General features: G+C 40.1%; 1 protein-coding gene across 1 annotated transcript in view; it reads left to right on the top strand.

Moving 5' to 3' along the window:
- Positions 1-17,805, top strand: part of tex11 (testis expressed 11) — a 127,623-nt gene that overhangs the window by 16,243 nt on the left and 93,575 nt on the right. Inside the window, exons 5-7 of the mRNA XM_073057561.1 lie at positions 2,269-2,349; positions 9,816-9,935; positions 12,931-13,011. Of these exons, the coding sequence (XP_072913662.1) occupies positions 2,269-2,349; positions 9,816-9,935; positions 12,931-13,011 (282 nt within the window). The remainder of the gene's footprint in view (positions 1-2,268; positions 2,350-9,815; positions 9,936-12,930; positions 13,012-17,805) is intronic.

Here is a 17,805-nt window from a genome sequence, read left to right as displayed (position 1 = left end):
AAGTGTAACACCATTACGTGCTCTTTTAGGCTTTTCTGATACCTGGAACTCATCTTGCTAATGGATGCACAAAATAAATCGACATAAAGCACAGATGCTCACAGGCACGTGTTTAAGCAATGCCAGCCAGAATGCAGTTCTGGGGGAGGAACTTGGCTGCTCGGTGCATGCGCTGCCTTTTTTCGTAACAGTGAAAACACCTTCTGTTAGCAAAAACTGGTTACTAATGACTGTCTTTTCTAACAGCGAGTTGTAAAGCGAACTTTCGAAAAACGGGGGACTCCTGAATAGCTGTTTCTGTTAAGGTTGCCTTAATATTAGCAGGCAGAGAGATAGTAGTTATAGTTAATAGAGCCTATCAATAACACAAGTAGCAGTCTTCAACCATTTTCAATTTATCCTATGAGAGTTTCCAGTTCTCCTAGACTGCAATCAGTAAGGATGGGTAGTTACATCATTACCATGATTATTGTCGATGCTTGTGCCTCACAAGGTTGCATCATCAGCCCCCTGCTCTACTCTCTATGCATTAATGACTGCATGGTCAGATTCTTCTCTAACTCCATCTACAAGTTTGTAGATGATATCTCAAATAATTATGAGTCAGAGTAAAGGAAGGAAATAGAGAGCCTAGTAACATGGTGTCATGACAACAATCTTTCCCTGAATGTCACCAAAAGAAAAGATCTGGTCATTGACTTCAGGAAGGGAAGGGATGAGGTTTGGGGTTGGTGCACAATCTTTTGTTTACCTCAACAGTGGTGAACTTGAAGAGCTTCAAGTTCCTAAAAGTGACGTCACCAATCGCCTGTTCTGGTGAAACCTCATTGATGCCACAGCCAAGAAAGCTCATCAGCTTATACTTCCTCAGGAGGATCAAGAAATTTGTCACGTCTCCTTTGATCGTCACCAATTTTTATAGATATGTCATCCTTTTCAGATGTGTCACAGCTTGGTATGGCAATTGCTCTGCTGATGACTACAAGAAACTAGAGAGTTGTTGACACAGCTTGGCATATTAGAGAAGCTAGCCTCCTCTCCTTTTACTGTATCTGTACTTCTCACTGCCTTGGTAAAGCAGCCAGCATAATTAAATATCCCACCCATCCCAGATATTCTGTCTTCTTTCCCCATCCCATTGGGCAGAAAATACAAGAGTGTGAAAGCACATACCACCAGGCTGAAAGCACAACTTCTATCTCGCTCTGGTAAGACTATTGTATTGTTCCCTGATATCATAAAATGGGCTCTTGACCATGCATGTCTACCTCATTATGACCCTGCACCTTACTGTCTACCTGCACTACACTTTCTCTGTAACTCTAATACTTTTTTCTGAACTCTGTTATTGTTTTACGTTGTATTACCTCAATGCACTGTTGTAATGAAGTAAACTGTATGAATGATATGCAAGACATTTTTCACTGTAACTTGGTACATTTGACAATAAGAAACTAATTTACCGATTTACACTCCTGTGACTTGTAATTACGCACACAACTTCATAGTGCTACATTCTTCATTTCACTTACCTGTTTTAAGTTTACTCTTATTATTGAACTTTATTTAACTTAAAGCTCTGCCTGTAGCCTTTGTTATTTCATTCAACAGAGCATTTGTTTCAGCCTGATTTAAGCAAAACCCTCACAATAGTCCAACTCCACTATTCTTCAAGGTTGGTGCCAGTGCTCCTAAATTGAAAACTATTTCTTATGCACCAGTTTTGAGCTGTCTGTTCAACACTTTTCATCTGTGTATGCCATGCCAATTTGTGCAAGGCTAAATTTGTGATTAAAGGATTATTGTCCTGGTTGTTCTGCTCATTAATTTAAATCCTAGCTCATATTCCCTCAATAGAGTCATATTCTTTATTTCGCCCAAGGCATATGTTATTTTGTGGTCCACTGAAACTGGATGTCCCTCTCTCTTTGGCCTTCATCATTCTTTACAGGCCAGAGAAGTTGCCCTTAAATGACAATGATATACATATATATGATTTCACATGCAAGACTCAGGACCTTAATTTGCACACTAATACTTCTTCCCAATAGGTCAAGAACTTTGGCTGCCCATCCAAAAGCCCCAGACATATTGACTGACTGGAATCCAAGCGTACACAAAGGTCTTGGTTAATTGATGCCATTTTAGGACTGTTCCTTGTATATCAGGCCCCCTTTAAAATTAGCTGTCACGCATTTATAAATAGTTCAATAGTAGACTAACTTACAGATGGATTACATAAAGAATAATTATTACTTTCTATTCCAGATGTTCACAAAAACTGGGCGAAGCTGGCTAGACTGTAGGAAGCCACTGCTGGCAAATGGATTTCTGGACTTAGCTGTGACGGTATTTTACTTTTTTTAATAACCTTAATTGAATACATAGTTTTATCTATAGAAATATTTAATTACTAGCATACTATACTATAAATGTAATTTGGTTTATAATTTTGAAGTAGCATAATATGGATTTGAAATAACATAGAGGATTGTACTTATTATTTACCATGTTGACATTATACTTATGTGATGACTTGTTTTTCTTTAATTTTCAATTTACTTTCATTTGGTAAAGATGTTTCAGAGTAAGCTTAGCTATAGATACAGTGTTCCATTAAAATTTCCAAAAGTAGGAGTTCTGATTTAGTGGCTAGTATTGTCATGGGGAATTAACTGTCATGGAGGCAGTACCAGGTTACAGCCAAGGAACTATTATGGTTCTTGCTATTTGTGGTAGAAATAATGAACAAATTGTCATGCTTCTGTTTTCATAGTTTGGGGTGAATCTGCAACCCTGCAAACTAAAGCTTAACAATTTAGGCATGACAGGTGGAAGGGAAATCAATGGTTTTGATTGGAGTTAAGAAAACATTCTCTTTAGGGTGTCACCTGCAACTCGTAGCTTAAGCTGGATAGAACAGTCCTTGTCTCCTTTAATGTTGTTTCCTAAACAACATTAAAATTGAAAGTGATAGAAACCCTGAGGCATATAATCTAATCAAAACAGTGAGGAAACAAATGTGTTTGAGCTGCATCGGATGGAAAGTCTACAACAGGGTGGAAATCTCTTGTAAACAACACAGCTGCTTTTGGTACTTTCTAAGATTAGCATCTGTGTGAAAGAAAGTAATAAAAGGAAAATGAAAGTTAGAGAGGGAGTCCTGGGAGAGAGATGTCAATATAATTAAGTGGGTGAAGACCGAAGTTGTTTATGTGACACAATGCTTTCTGTGTCATCTAAGAAAGGAATCTGGAAGAATGTAAATAAAGGAAGAAAAATTAGGGTAGTTGCAGAGGAGAAAAAAGCATCAATGATGCTAGACAGTTTCTGGAAATCTGAAATAGAAGATGTTGGAAATCCTAAATAGATTAGATGGCATCTGTGGGGCAAGAAATGCGTTAGTGTTACAGGCTAATGATGCTAACAGGGCTCTGAAATGTGTCGACTTTTATTTGCCCCAGTTCTGCTCTCATCTCCTTTTTCTCCCAGCCAGGAGGAGAGGGTTTCCCTTTTTCTTGTTATCCACTATCATCTTCTATAATTTCCACCATCGCTACTTGTATTCTATGACCTTTCCTCATCTGTAATTCCACAGTCTGTTGCTGAATCTGCCCAGAACCTAGCAGTCAGCTGTCCAAGAACTTGCAGGCAAGGACTGGCTCATCTTGCAGTGGTATTTTGAAACGATGGGCGTTTTCTAATCCACAAATTTACACATTGCCCACGAGTCCACAAAAACCTTCAACTGCCTCAGGTTCTTACCCTGGGTGAACTCTGAAACTGCAGCCACTTGGGGAACTGCTAAGCCATCCAGTGTCGGGAGGACTGTGATGGTAGCAGACACGTGGGATTGGGCATAGTGACTGCTACCATCACAGCCCTGACGACACTGGACAGTCACAGCGGACAATAGTCTATGATACCCTACTGGGTCCACGTTGGCTCAATTGTAATGTGACGAGAGTCCTTGATGAAGATGGCTTGGACCCATATTCTGGAGCATCTGAGGCTGGTATTGAGACATGGTCTTAAATGGGATCAAGAAACTAAGCACAAAAACAAACAATAAATGAGATCATTGGTAGGCTTACGATTGAGCACTGAACCTATGTTCAGGTGTTCCTTAAATACTCGATTCTTAGTGGCCAAAACATGATTATCAATTAACAGGAATGTCCTAAGCCCTTAAAGAGGCCACACCAGCTATCCATACTCTGGAGATTTAGAGCATTTAAATCCCGGAAGCTGGCATGCTTGGGAATGTCCCGTAACTGTAGTGGTGTCCAACCTCTCCCTTTATCTAATTCTCAATATCCTTTGACATCAAGGGCATTTGTTTGCCTTACTTTCATCATGAAGAAAACGTTGGCTTTAAACTTAGTGCTTTAGTTTTCAGTGGCTCCCACTGGACACATGTAGACTTATCTGCAAGTAACTACTCCCAGTCCATTGTTGCCAAATCCTGTCTCATCATGGTGAAAGGGTCTTCTCCCAATTTAGAGCCCTTAAGTTTCATTGTATGTTCAAATTTCTCCTTAACTACTTTAAAACTTAGACACAAGGAAATCTGCAGATGCTGGAAATTCAAGCAACAATATTTATAACATCTTTTCTGAAGCTAATTATGGAGAACTATCGCCATTGACGGTGAGGAGACAGGAAGAGGTGAGGCTAGTCCAGGGGATGAGCCATGCTGGGGTACTGAGAGTTCGAGTCAGGGTCGCAGGTTGAGTTTGTATTGCTGCTGGAGATGGAGTGAGTGATTTGGAGAGGAGTTGAGGCAGAAAATTTCAATGCCTGTCCACCTAACCCGGGTGTGAGGTTGGATCACTTCAAGTGTCGAGCTGATTTGCAGAGACCGAAAATAGTTTTGGGCTAGGTAGCCCAAGCGTGTCGTGGCACCAGGGTCCAGGTCCCAAAGCGAGGCACTACCTGGTGTTTGGACAATTTAAACGCCAACACAGGTGGTCTGGAAGCCTGAGTGTACCCTGAGGGAATGGAGGCAAAGTTTGGGCTGATCTTGCTTGCTCTCCTGTGAATGTTCATTCCTTTCTCTGCAGTGCCAAGGCTGTGAACGTCCAGCTGCTCTGTTTTTACCCTGCTGCTTGGGCCTACTCTGGCTGCTCTGGGAGTTGATCTGGGACTCAATCTGGTTTAAAATGCTGTTGGTTTGCTTCTATTGTTTGCATGATCTTTTTTTCCCCCCCTCTCTTTCTCTGCACAGTGGCTTTAGTCTTAAATTGGGTTATTCGGGTTTCTTGCTTTGTAGTTGCCTGTAAGCAGACAAATTTCAAGGTGCATAATTTATACATTCTTTGATAATAAATGTGCTTTGAATCTTTGAATCAGATTTGATATCATAGCATATGTCATGTAATTTGTTGTTTTGAGGCAGCAGTACATTACAGAGTGTAATAATCAAAAAATTATATAGAACCATAGAACACTACAGCACAGTACAGGCCCTTCAGCCCTCCATGTTGTGCTGACCCGTATAATCCTTAAAAAAAACCTACACTACCCCATAACCCTCCATTTTTCTTTCATCCATGTGCCTGTCCAAGAGGCTCTTAAATACCCCTAATGTTTTAGCCTCCACCACCATCCCTGGCAAGTCATTCCAGGCACTCTCAACCTTCTGTGGTTAAAAAAAAAACAAAAACAAAAAAAAACTTACTCCTGATGTCTCCCCTAAACTTCCCTCCCTTAATTTTGTACATATGCACTCTGGTGTTTGCTATTGGTGCCCTGGGAAATAGGTACTGACTATCCACCCTATCTATGCATCTCATAATCTTATAGACCTCTATCAAGTTCCCTCTCATTCTTCTACGCTCCAAAGAAAAAAGTCCCAGCTCTGCTAACCTTGCTTCATATGACTTGTTCTCCAAACCAGGCAACATCCTGGTAAATCTCCTCTGCACTCTCTCCATAGCTTCCACATCCTTCCTATAATGAGGTGACCAGAATTGAACACAATACTCTAAGTGCAGTCTCACTAAAGATTTGTAGAGTTGCAACATGACCTCTCTACTCTTGAACTCAATCCCCCTGTTAATGAAGCCTAGCATCCCATAGGCCTTCTTAACTACCCTATCAACCTGTGCAGTGACCTTGAGGGATGTATGGATTTGAACCCTAAGGTCCCTTTGTTCATCCACACTCTTAAGTAACTGACCATTAATCCTGTACAGAGTCTTCTGGTTTGTCCTTCCAAAATGCATCACCTCACACTTGTCCGGATTGAACTCCATCTGCCATTTTTCTGCCCAACTGTGCATCCTGTCTATATCCTCTTGTAACCTTCGACAACCTACAGCTCCATCCACAACTCCTCCAATCTTCATGTCATCCGCAAACTTACTCACCCATCCTTCTCTTCCACCTCTGCATCCAGGTCATTTATAAAAATCACAAATAGCAGTGGTCCCAGGACAGATTCCTGCGGCACTCCACTAGTCATCAACCTAATTTAATAAAATAGATAAATAAGTAATTCAAAAGGAGAGGAAAAATATTAATAAGGTAATCATCATGGATTCATTGTCCATTGAGAAATCTGATGATGGAGGGGGAGAAGCTGTTCCTAAAACATTGAGTGTATGTCTTCAGACTCCTGTACCTCCTCCTTGATGGCACCAATGAGAAGAGTAAATGTCCTGGTTGATGGAGGTCCTTAATGATGGATGCTGCCTTATTGAGGCATCGTCTTTTCAAGGTGTCCTTGACGCGGGTAGCCTGGTGCCTATGGTGGAGCTGGCTGGCTGACTTTACAACCTTCTGCAGCTTTTCTCGATCCTGTGCAATGGCCCCTCTGTACCAAACGGTGATGCAACCAGATAGAATCCCCTCCATGTTACATCGGTAGAAATTTACAAGTGTCTTTGGTGACATACCAAGTCCGAATGCTTTGGTGCCTTTTCCCAGACGGCAGGAGGGAGAAGAGTTTGTATGAGGGGTGCGTGGGCTCCTTCATAATGCTGTTTGCTTTGCGGATGCAGTGTGTAGTGTAAATGTCCGTAATGGCGGGAAGAGAGACACCAGTGATCTTCTCAGCTGACCTCACCATCCACTGCAGGGTTTTGCGATCCGAGATGGTGCAATTTCTGAACTAGGTAGTGATGCAGCTGCTCAGGATGCTCTCAATACAACTCCTGTAGTATGTGGTGAGGATGGGGGGTGGGAGATGGACTTTCCTCAGCCTTGACAGAAAGTAGAGATGCTGCTGGGCTTTCTTTTCTATGGAGATGGTGTTGAGGGACCAAGTGAGATTCTCCGCCAGGTGAACACCAAGAAATTTGGTGCTCTGAATGATCTCTACTGAGGAGGCGTCGATGTTCAGTGGAGAGTGGTCGCTCCGTGCCCTTCTGAAGTCAACAACCATCTCTTTTGTTTTGTTTTGGAGGGAGGTGTTGGAAATTTGAGGGCAGGGTGGAAATTGGAGGCAAAGTGGATGAAGTCAACGAGTTCAGCATGGGTGCAGGAAGCAGCACCAAATGAAGTTGTTGATGTAGCATAGGAAAAGTGCAGGATGATACACCAGTGTAGGCTTGGAACATAGACAGTTCCACGTAGTTGACAATTAGTAAGTCATATTGGGACCCATGCGAGTTCAGTAGTCTGGTTTGGGGTCCTTTGGTGGGAGTTGCAGAGTGGGACAGAAGGGATGATGCCGCAAAATGCTGTTGGAAGGAGAGCCCTACATTGTAATAAAGGCCAATGATTAAATTGGTCCTTGGTTGATCATGAGTTAGCAAGCTTTACAGGGATTGGGTTAGGTGGGATATCAAAATCTGAGCCAAATCTGTCTTAGTTTTAATAGAGGGAGTATAGTGAGGGAGTTGAGGAGGAATAGTAGTCAATCATCCTGCTCCCGGGAGGCAGGTGTTCCAATAATTGGAAAGGAAAAAAAATTATGAAATGCTAGAAATGTGAAATACAAACAAAAATGCTGGTGATAGTTAACAGGTCAGATAGTGAAAAGAGAAACAGAACTAAAGTTTCAGATCATTAACTTTTTATCAAAACCTGAAAAGTGAGAAAACAACATTTGTAGCAAGATAAAGAGGAGAAGAAAAAAAAATTCTCCTTGAAAGGGAGTTGGAAGTGGGAATCAGGGTTGTCCAGGTGACACAATTATTTTAATTGCTGCTTAAGAAACAAATCTGGAAGCGTGTAAAACAGGAAGATCAACAAGTGCAGTTACAGAGATGTTTTATTTATGTTTGACTTACTATATGAAAGTTTCCACACATAATTGTGGGGTTTAAAAGCAGAATTTTGGAAATATTTAGCATGTGTTCTGATAAAAGGTCATCAACTTGAAGTAATAACATAGGTTCTCCTTCCACAAATAATACTTGTCATAAAACAACACACACAAAATCCTGGTAGTACTCAGCAGGCCAGGCAGCATCTATGACAAAGAGCAAATAGATTACATTTTGGGCTGAGAACCTTCTTCTCTTTGAATTCAGCAGGTCAGACAGCATCTATGGAGGGAGATGTTTTGGTGCATGACCCTTCTTCATGACTCGAAAGAAATTGGACAGAAGCCAGAATAAAAGGGTGGAGGGAGGAGGAGGAGGAGCACAAGCTGGTGGGCGATAGGTGAATCTAGGTGAGAGGGCAGGGGAAGGGAAAATAAAGGAGTAAAGAGACAGCAGGGTAACGGAATGAGAGGTGATGTGAGGGAGTGGTTACCAGAAGTTAGAGAAATTAATGTTGATGTCATCAGGATGGAGACCATCTGAAGTGTTACTCCTCCAATTTGCATCTGGCTGCAAAGTGACATTAGATGTGTTCATGTCAATGTGGGAATGTTAAGTAGAAATAAAATGGATGGCACTGGGAGATCCTGGCTGTTGCAGCGAATGGGGCAAAGGTGCCTGACGAAGTGATCCCTCAGTCTGTATTAGGTCTCACTGATGTAGAGGAGGCCACACTGGGTGTCTAGTCATTTCCTGACAAGATATCCCTCCATACACTTATCTCTGCAACTGTTGTAAGTGTTACAGCTGTCCCTCACCCACATTCAGCCATTCAGAGCCAAAGTAATAAGGGAAAAGAAAATGGGGGGGGACATGCCCACCACCTGTGCCTTCCTTGTTTCAAACCTCCTTTGCTTTATTCCATGAGACAACACTTTTGCAATCCTTTTCTCATGCCCATGTTATTTCTTCATGGCTTTTTATATCTGAAGTTCTCTTAACTTTGCTCTAGATGGCAATCTAATTCTACAAGAGAGTAGGCCATTTTATCTGGAAAAATAAAGGTGTTTTACTTTTAGCACTGGCAAACAGGGCATTGTTGACCTGATTCGTGATATAATAACAGCAGATTGAAATGTGAAATCAGTCCTCTTCAGAGCTCCTGATGCATAAAGTTGAATGGTATGGTTATTCTGTGCTCTTAGCTCTGGTTATTTGGCCACTTACTGAGGGAGGCTGCACTGAGATTTGCATCTCACTGCAATCTGCTGCTGATGTACAAAGTTTCTTTTTAGTTAGTGCTGACAAGCAAATTACATTGTTGCCTCAAATTTCAAAGTTCATTTACTTTGATCCTGACTACTATTATTTTGATGTTGATTGATTTTAGAGTTGGCTAGTGATTAGAATAACTGCCAGAAATGATTTTCAAGCTTGCTGTATGAAAAATAAATCATAATAAAAATATATATCTATGGTTAGGGATTTTCTCGCAGATTCAATAACGTGAGTATTTAAAAAAACTTTCTATTACTTGTGCATTAAGAAAGTTAATAACAACGTGCATCTTTTTTTTCCCTTCTGTCTGTATGATCTCCACAGAGTTCGGAAAAGTTATATGCGAAACTAATAGCTGGATCTGATGGCATTTCAGATGTAAATGTTCTTAAGAATGATGTGGAAAAGGACCTTTTCAAAGTGCATTCCTATCAGGCAGAATCAGTATGTCAAAATCTTGAGACACTAAATTAAGATTAGAAGAGTTAACAATTTATATAATATGTCATTATTTCCAGTTGAAAATTTTGGTTTTATAAAAATTATTTCCAGGTGATATACTGGAAACATTGGTAGCTTCTTGACAAGTATGTCAAACTAACAACAATGATTTCTGATCATCCTGTTTTCGTATAAACACTTGTAAAATGTGACATGATAACCCTAACAATGCTTTTGGTGAATATTCTGCATAACAATTACCGTAACAATTGTTTCACATTGTGGTGAAAAAGTACACCTGCTCAAGCAGCAATTGGGTCATAGTGGATCCTTCACTTGTAGCACCTGCCAGAGAGGTACACAGATTTTAGGCTGAACAAGAGAGCGTAGAGAATTTTCCTTTTCATGTCATCTTGTAGGTGCCAAAACTTTAGCCAATAAAGAAAGCTTAAGACAAAATATGTGAATGTCTGAATTTGGCACAGTCTTAGAAGCATAATAACAGTAACAACAAGTAAAAACTAAAGCTGTGTATCTTTGAAATTTCTGAGCTCTTAATTTTATAAAGAGGCCTTGTACCCATTTTTAATCAAAGTGCTTGTTAGTCAACATCCAAATGCATTTAAACCCATTGATGCACATATTAATAATACTCTTCCACGTGCACCTATTAATAATACTCTTGCCAACCTTGGAGAAAACTAAGGTATCTTTCTGAGTTTCTGTCTTTTTTGGTGGGTTTCTGTAACAGATTCTATCGTATCACCCCAGTTTGTTACAGTAGTGAGATGAAAGTTGTCTTTAATAAAACGACTAAATAATAGGAGAAAAGATGACTAATGTTGCATGGAATCCCAACCTTGTGCATGACTTCTAACATGTGGAGAGATGCACTCAGTGGCCACTCTATTAGGTACACCAGCTTGTTAATGTAAATGTCAGTTGGCAGCAACTCAGTGCATAAGAGCATGAAAGTCAAGAGGTTCAATTGTTCAGACCAAACATCAGAATGAGGAAGAAATGTGATCTAAGTAACTTCGACTATTGAATCACCATTGGTACCAGATGGGTGGTTTGAGTATCTCAGAAACTGCTGATCTCCTGGGATTTTTATGCACAACAGTCTCTAGAGTTTACAGAGTGTGATAAACTAAAAGTATCCAGTAAACATCAGTTCTGTGGGTGAAAACATCTCGTTAATGAAAGAGGTAGAGAAGAATGGCCAGACTGTTTCAAGCTGATTGGAAGGTGACAGTAACTCAAATAACCATGTGTTATAACAGTGGTGTGCAGAAGGGCAACTTTGAATGCATAGTACATTGAACCTTGAAGGGAATAGGCTACAGCAGCAGAAGGCCACACCAGTTCTACTTATTTACCAAATAAAATGGTCACTGAGTATATACCACTAGTTTATAGAGTAGTTTAATTGTAACTATAGAAGGAAGATGGATGAAATATACAGAGTTAGCTCAATTAATATCCAAGAAACTTACCACCTCTGGAATGAAAGAAATAAAATTATTTTGTTTCACTAAAGATACTACTTACTGTAAATTCTGGTGTATAAGCCAAGAATTTGGCCCTAAATTTTGGTCCTAAAATTAGGGGGTCGGCTTATACAGAGGGTGCCAACTTTGGAAAAACGAATACATGGAAGACAGCTCGTATTTATTGGCTGTTTTTGAGTCAAATTGGTTCCACTGTCGATGCATAAATTCTTTGCTTTGTTTAAGCTCACATCTAGTGGCAGGAACACGGACATCAAACCACTGGGGATGACTGCAGTGTCCATATTTTCAGCTTTCAGTGCTGCTTTTGTCTCACCTGACAAGTGTGCTTTGAATATGTCCCAGACAAGTAGTGACTTTTCCTTCCTGACACCTTCGGACCTCGACGCCACACCTCTTTAACCCACTTCAAGCAACTCGCTTCGTCCATCCAGTAGCGTTCTTGAACATAAACAACACCCCGCAGGAATTTTCTGAGCAATCTTTGTTTTTTTGTCTCAACACAAGATCACGTCTATTCATAAATCGGCTGCACCAACTTCGCGTAGCTTTTAAATTTTCACTGACCTCACGGTGTTTTTCAGCCCATTTCAACGCTTGCACTCGAATCATTTCTCTATTAACCATGTATCCAGACGATCGCTGGTGATTCACCCACTAAAACTTTTTCTTCCAGTTCTGGTCACTGGCATGTTTTCCCGCAATTTGCACATTTTGTCTTTGGCATTTCCCTCAGCGTGTCCTCTGCCTTTCTCCACTCTCTCACTCTCTCTCATTTACACTAAACTTCTTAGCAGCTGCAGAATTATTCGTTCCTTTAGCAAAATCAACAACTTACAGCTTGAAGCCAGCATCATATTGCATTTGTTTTAATCTTTTGTACATGGTGGTCGCAAACTCAATACTGAGTACACATACTGATCCCGCCACCTCATGTTATGTTTTAACGAGATTGTGATGGGCGCTAAATGGTTTCATGGGGGTTACATTTTAGAGGGTTCCTTTCCATTGGAAACCTAATCCAAAATTTCCCTCCCTGATTTATTTATTAAGAATTCGCTGATAACACTGTAGGCCTGTTTTCTTAGCAGGTACTGGTTCACAAAATTTCCTGGTTCCAGATCTGGCAAAACTGAGTACCACCATGTGAGATCTTGTGATCTTAGCTGGTTAAGTCAAAAACCTCTACAAAAAGGGTCGGCTTATACAAAGGTAACATGAAAAAGTCACTTTTTTAACCTTGAAAATGGGGGATCGGTTTCTACTCCGGGTCGGCTTATACTCTGGAATATACAGTACATTGAATTATAATTCATAATTCAGTTGCACTGATCTTCTCAGTTCACTGGCTCTCTTAGTGCTGAATGATTTCTGCTTAAGGAGGAAGAATCTTGACTTTAATATGGTGAATCTGTAAATCGTGTCATGCAAATCAGTGTTCTATTTTGATTTATAGATTCTATTGACTTTTCCTTCTTTATCATTAGGCTATGATTCAGTGTGAACATAAGAATGCAGTAACTTATATCCAGCGCTGTAAAGATATGCTGTTCAGAATGCCTAAAGAGGTTTGTTAGTGCAATTTATATGTATATAATAATTATGGTTACTGAAAAATGCAGATTGTGGCCATGGTGAAATGGAGTATGCATTGGATATTGATTTTAACTCATCCTTGGGTTGTCATATTTGATTCAGAGTTGAGTCATCAGTATAACTAACGTAATAGAACATAGAACAGTATGCCACTGCACAGGTAATTCAACCCACGATTTTGTGGCAATCTTGATGCTTATTTATGCTAAATGTCTTCTTCCTGCATTTCTCTCCATTCTCTTCATATTCATGTATCTGTTTAGAAGCCTCTTAAACACCACCAAACTGCCTGCTTGGAGGACTGGTAACCCATTCTAGGCACCTATCACTATCTGCATAAGAAATAGTGCCCCTCACATCACTCTGATCATAAAAGTATGTCCTCTGGTGTTTGACATTTCTACCATGGAGTAAAGGTTCTGACGGTCTACCTTATCTATGCTGCTCATAATTTTAAAAACCTCTTTTAGGTCTCCCATGAGGCTCAGACACTAAGGTGAACAACCCAGGTTTTCCCAACCTGTCCTTATGGCCCGTAACCTCAAATCCAGGCACCTTCTTCTACCAGTTTCATTTGGAAAGCTCCTACACCTTTTCCACAATCTCCAAATCCTTTCTAAAACCATAGAGTGTGGAGTGACTGAAGCTTCTTTATTCTTATACTCAACACCCCCACCAGTAAAAGCAAGTGTTCCATATACTGTATCTTCCTTACCATCTTACCTAGTTGCATAGCCACTTTCAGTGAACAATAGACCTGGACCCTAAGATCCCATTGTAGCTTAATGCAATTAAGGGACCTCCCATTAACTGTATACTTTCTCCTTTCATTTGATCTCCCACCTCACACTTGCCTATATTAAATTCCAGCAGCAACTTCTCCTTTCATATCTTTAACTGATATTGACTGTATCCTTTGATAGTCATTTGCAGTCTGCATAACTCCACCAATCTTTGTGCTACCCTCACCATCTAAAATGTTTTCATCCAATATCTACTGTATGTATACAGTGGTTTTAACACCAATCCTGGTCATGGTCTTCAAGCTTTCACACTTAATCTCTGTTTTCTATGCAAGTTCTGAAACCAAGCTTGCAGTTCACTCCAGATCTCATGCATTTTTATCTTCTGAATCAACCTACCATGAGGAACCTTATCAAATGTCTTAACCTCATCAAGCACCTTTGTCACCTTAAAAAAAATTCACTCAAGTTTGTAAGGCATGACCTGCCCCATATAAAGCCTGCTGACTGTTGCTAAGCAGGCCATATCTTTTCAAATATGCATAAATCCTGTCCCTCGGTGTCCCCTCCAGTAGCTTCCCTACCATTAATATGAGGCTTAATGGCCCATAGTCACCTAGATTACCCCTATTTCCCTTCTTGAATAAAGACACAACATTTGCTACTCTCCAGTCCTCCAGGACCTCGCCTGTTGCTAATGAGGACACAAAGATCCTTGTCAAAGCCCAGCAATCTCCTTACTTCTTTCAATATTCTGGTATAAATACCATCAGGCCTTGGGGTCGTACCCACTCTGATGCTTTTCAGAATGTCCAGCATAATCTCCTCCTCCATCTCAGAATGTCCCAGAGTATTAGTATGCCCCACTCTGTTCTCACTATACTAATGTAAAGTACTCATTTAGTACCTCAGTCACTTGCTCTGACTCCAAGCACAAATTTCTTTCTTTATTCCTGGGTGGACCTCTTCTTTCCTTAGATATCCTCTAATTCTTAATATTAAACTGCATTAGAATTATCCTTAATTTTACTCTCCAAAGACATTTCATTGACCCCTTTGCCTTTTTAATTGGTTACTTGAGCACTTTCCTGCTATCTTTATATTCCACAAGGGTCCAGTATGATTTTAGCTTCCTAAATCTAATGTAAGATTCCTTCTTCTTCCTGACTAAATTTAAGACTTCTTGGTTTATCAAAGATTCCTCTCTTACCATCCTTGTCTTTGTTCTTGCTTATTTTTTTATCCTTTTAAAGATCGAATTTTATTCTTACTCATAACTATTTTAAAACATAATGAGCTGTGGTCACTATTCCCAAAATGTTCATACCTATCAGGTGTGTAATCTGGCCTGCCTCATTCCCCAGAACTAGGACTAATATGTTCTCTCCTCTAGTTGGATTTTCTCCATGTACTGTTTCAAGAGCCCCTCTTGGATGCACTGAAAAAATCCTGTCTCATCTAAACTTCTGGTATTAAGGAAGTTCCAGTCAATACCAGGGAAGTTAAAGACCCCATTATGACAAACCTATTGTTTATGGGTCTTTCTATAATATGTCTACATACTTATTTCTCCATTTTTCAGTGGCTGTTTGGAGGCCTACAGTGTAATCCCATCAGCATAATTGTACCTAGCTATTTCTTGAGTTCCATCAAAATTGCCTCTGTGGATGAGCCCTCCATTATCTCCTCTCTAGATATTGCTGTGACAGTCTCCTTTATCAGTAATGCAACCCCTGTACCTCTTTTACCTCCTCCTCTATTACATATTAAACAATGAAACTCAGGAACATTGAGCAGTCAGTCTTGTCCCTCATGCATCCAGCTGTCTATACTGTAATGGCAACAACATTGTAACTTCATGTGCTGATCCAGACTCTTTAGTTCATTGGCCTTACCCATAATACTTCTAGCATTGAAATAAGTGCATTTTAGTCCATCAGACTTACTATGTTTATTAGCCAGCATTCCCAGCATCTGCAGAATCTCTTGTATTTATGTTTATTAGCCTGTCCCTTCTTGTTCTTCTTTTCAGTCTTATCTGTCATAACATCTTTGTTGCCCTGCTATCGCCATTCTATTTTAAACAACCTCCTTCCTCCCACTGAAAAGCACTATCAAACCTCCCAGTAAGGCTGTTGGTTCCCCAATCTTGCTTTTGTACACTTCCCACCTGCTCTGAAAGAAAGCCTGATGATCTATAAAACTGAAACCCTACTTCCTGCAGTAGTTCGTCAGCCACATATTAAACTGCACTGTGTATCAATTTCTCACCACACAGATATATAACATGGGTAGTAATCCTGAGATTACAATCCTGGAAGTCCTGTTGTTTAACTTTCTGCCTAGATTCCTAAAATCATAAAGCCAAACATATGTAATATCTGATGTTGGGGAAGTCCAGAACGAGGGGTCACAGTTTAAGGATAAAGGGGGAAGCCTTTTAGGACCGAGATGAGGAAAAACTTCTTCACACAGAGAGTGGTGAATCTGTGGAATTCTCTGCCACAGGAAACAGTTGAGGCCGGTTCATTGGCTATATTTAAGAGGAAGTTAGATATGGCCCTTGTGGCTAAAGGGATCAGGGGATATAGAGAGAAAACAGGTACAGGGTTCTGAGTTGGATGATCAGCCATGATCATACTGAATGGAGGTGCAGGCTCGAAGGGCCGAATGGTCTACTCCTGCACCTATTTTCTATGTTTCTATGTAATGAAGGACCTTTGACCTGAAATAGTAGCTCAATTTCTTTCTGCAGAATATGGCTTAATTGCTGAGTTTATTTTCTCAGACCTATAAGAAATGCATACATATACTTGATTTTATAACAAAATTATGAATCTTGTCATCATAGTGTGTGGAAATAACTTGCAAGGGACATGTATTTCCTATATTCTTGTCTCATATACAGAGCCTTTTTTAAAAACATTACATTATTTAGTTTGCACACAGATTTAATAGTTTTGATTTCAATCCTGCATAATAAGTGTTGTTACAAGACCAAAGACTTAGCTTTATTCAGAATCCTAATTGTAAAAACAACATACACTTGCATCTTGCACAGCATACTGCCCATTAAAATGCAAGGTGATCTCTCTGGGTCAGACTTGCGGTTTTACTTTGTTCTTTGAGTGCCAGAATTGGAATTGGAGTGTTTTTTCTAAGCCCTCCCTGTGATTCTGGGTTCTCATGCTTTTCCTGCGTTCAGTAAGGTGTAAAATCCTGTTTTCAAAACCCTCTGTTATTCCCTCTGTTCTCCATTGGAATGTCCCGTGGTTTGATAATCCAGTCCAAGTTTGTCCCATTCCATTCAGCTTAATCCTGTTGCAACTGGACTGTTGGTTGCCATAGTATTTCCTCCAATTTCCACTTCACCAATTGTGAAGGATTGTAACTATTAGCACTGAGAGACTCAGTACAAAGGATTGTGGAATTAGTTGCTCCTGACAGTTCATGCAGATAGCACATTTTCTATCTGGACTTCATGGCTGTTTCTTCACTTAACTATTTTACTCTGTTAACCTAACCCTTTGATTGTCACTTATTACCAGAGCGTCCAGCTCTTCTGCCCATTTTTGAGGCATTGGATGCTGTTGAAGATGTGGACATATATTCTGTATCTCTACAACAAGATGGACACATCACAATCGATTAGGTCTCCATGATCCAGTCCCACTCCTCAGCACATGAGTGTTTTGCCATTATACTCAACGCTTGAGTCCAGCATTGCAGCAAAAATGCCAGCATCTTTTAACTCTACTCTATGTTTGGCCATGTGTGCACGGATCTCCACAACACTACTACTGAAAATAAACCTGACCCAGGTCATTGTTTCAGGTTATTAACCTGATTTCTAACCTCCGTAGCAATTTTTTTTTGAAACGACAGAAACTAACAAAATGTCAGTTTTTAAATTGTATCTTGCATATTGTTCTAGATCTCATGCAGGAGAAACAAAGTTGTCAAGTACAGCCAAAGCTAACTAAATGGAACTGCACCACCCAAACAAGTTAAATTTAAAGACAA

The sequence above is a fragment of the Hemitrygon akajei genome, chromosome 10 (genome assembly GCF_048418815.1).
Source record: "Hemitrygon akajei chromosome 10, sHemAka1.3, whole genome shotgun sequence".
Classification (NCBI taxonomy): domain Eukaryota; kingdom Metazoa; phylum Chordata; class Chondrichthyes; order Myliobatiformes; family Dasyatidae; genus Hemitrygon; species Hemitrygon akajei.
The sequence above is the reverse complement of the archived record's forward strand: the minus strand, read 5'-3'. Positions and strand labels throughout refer to the sequence as shown.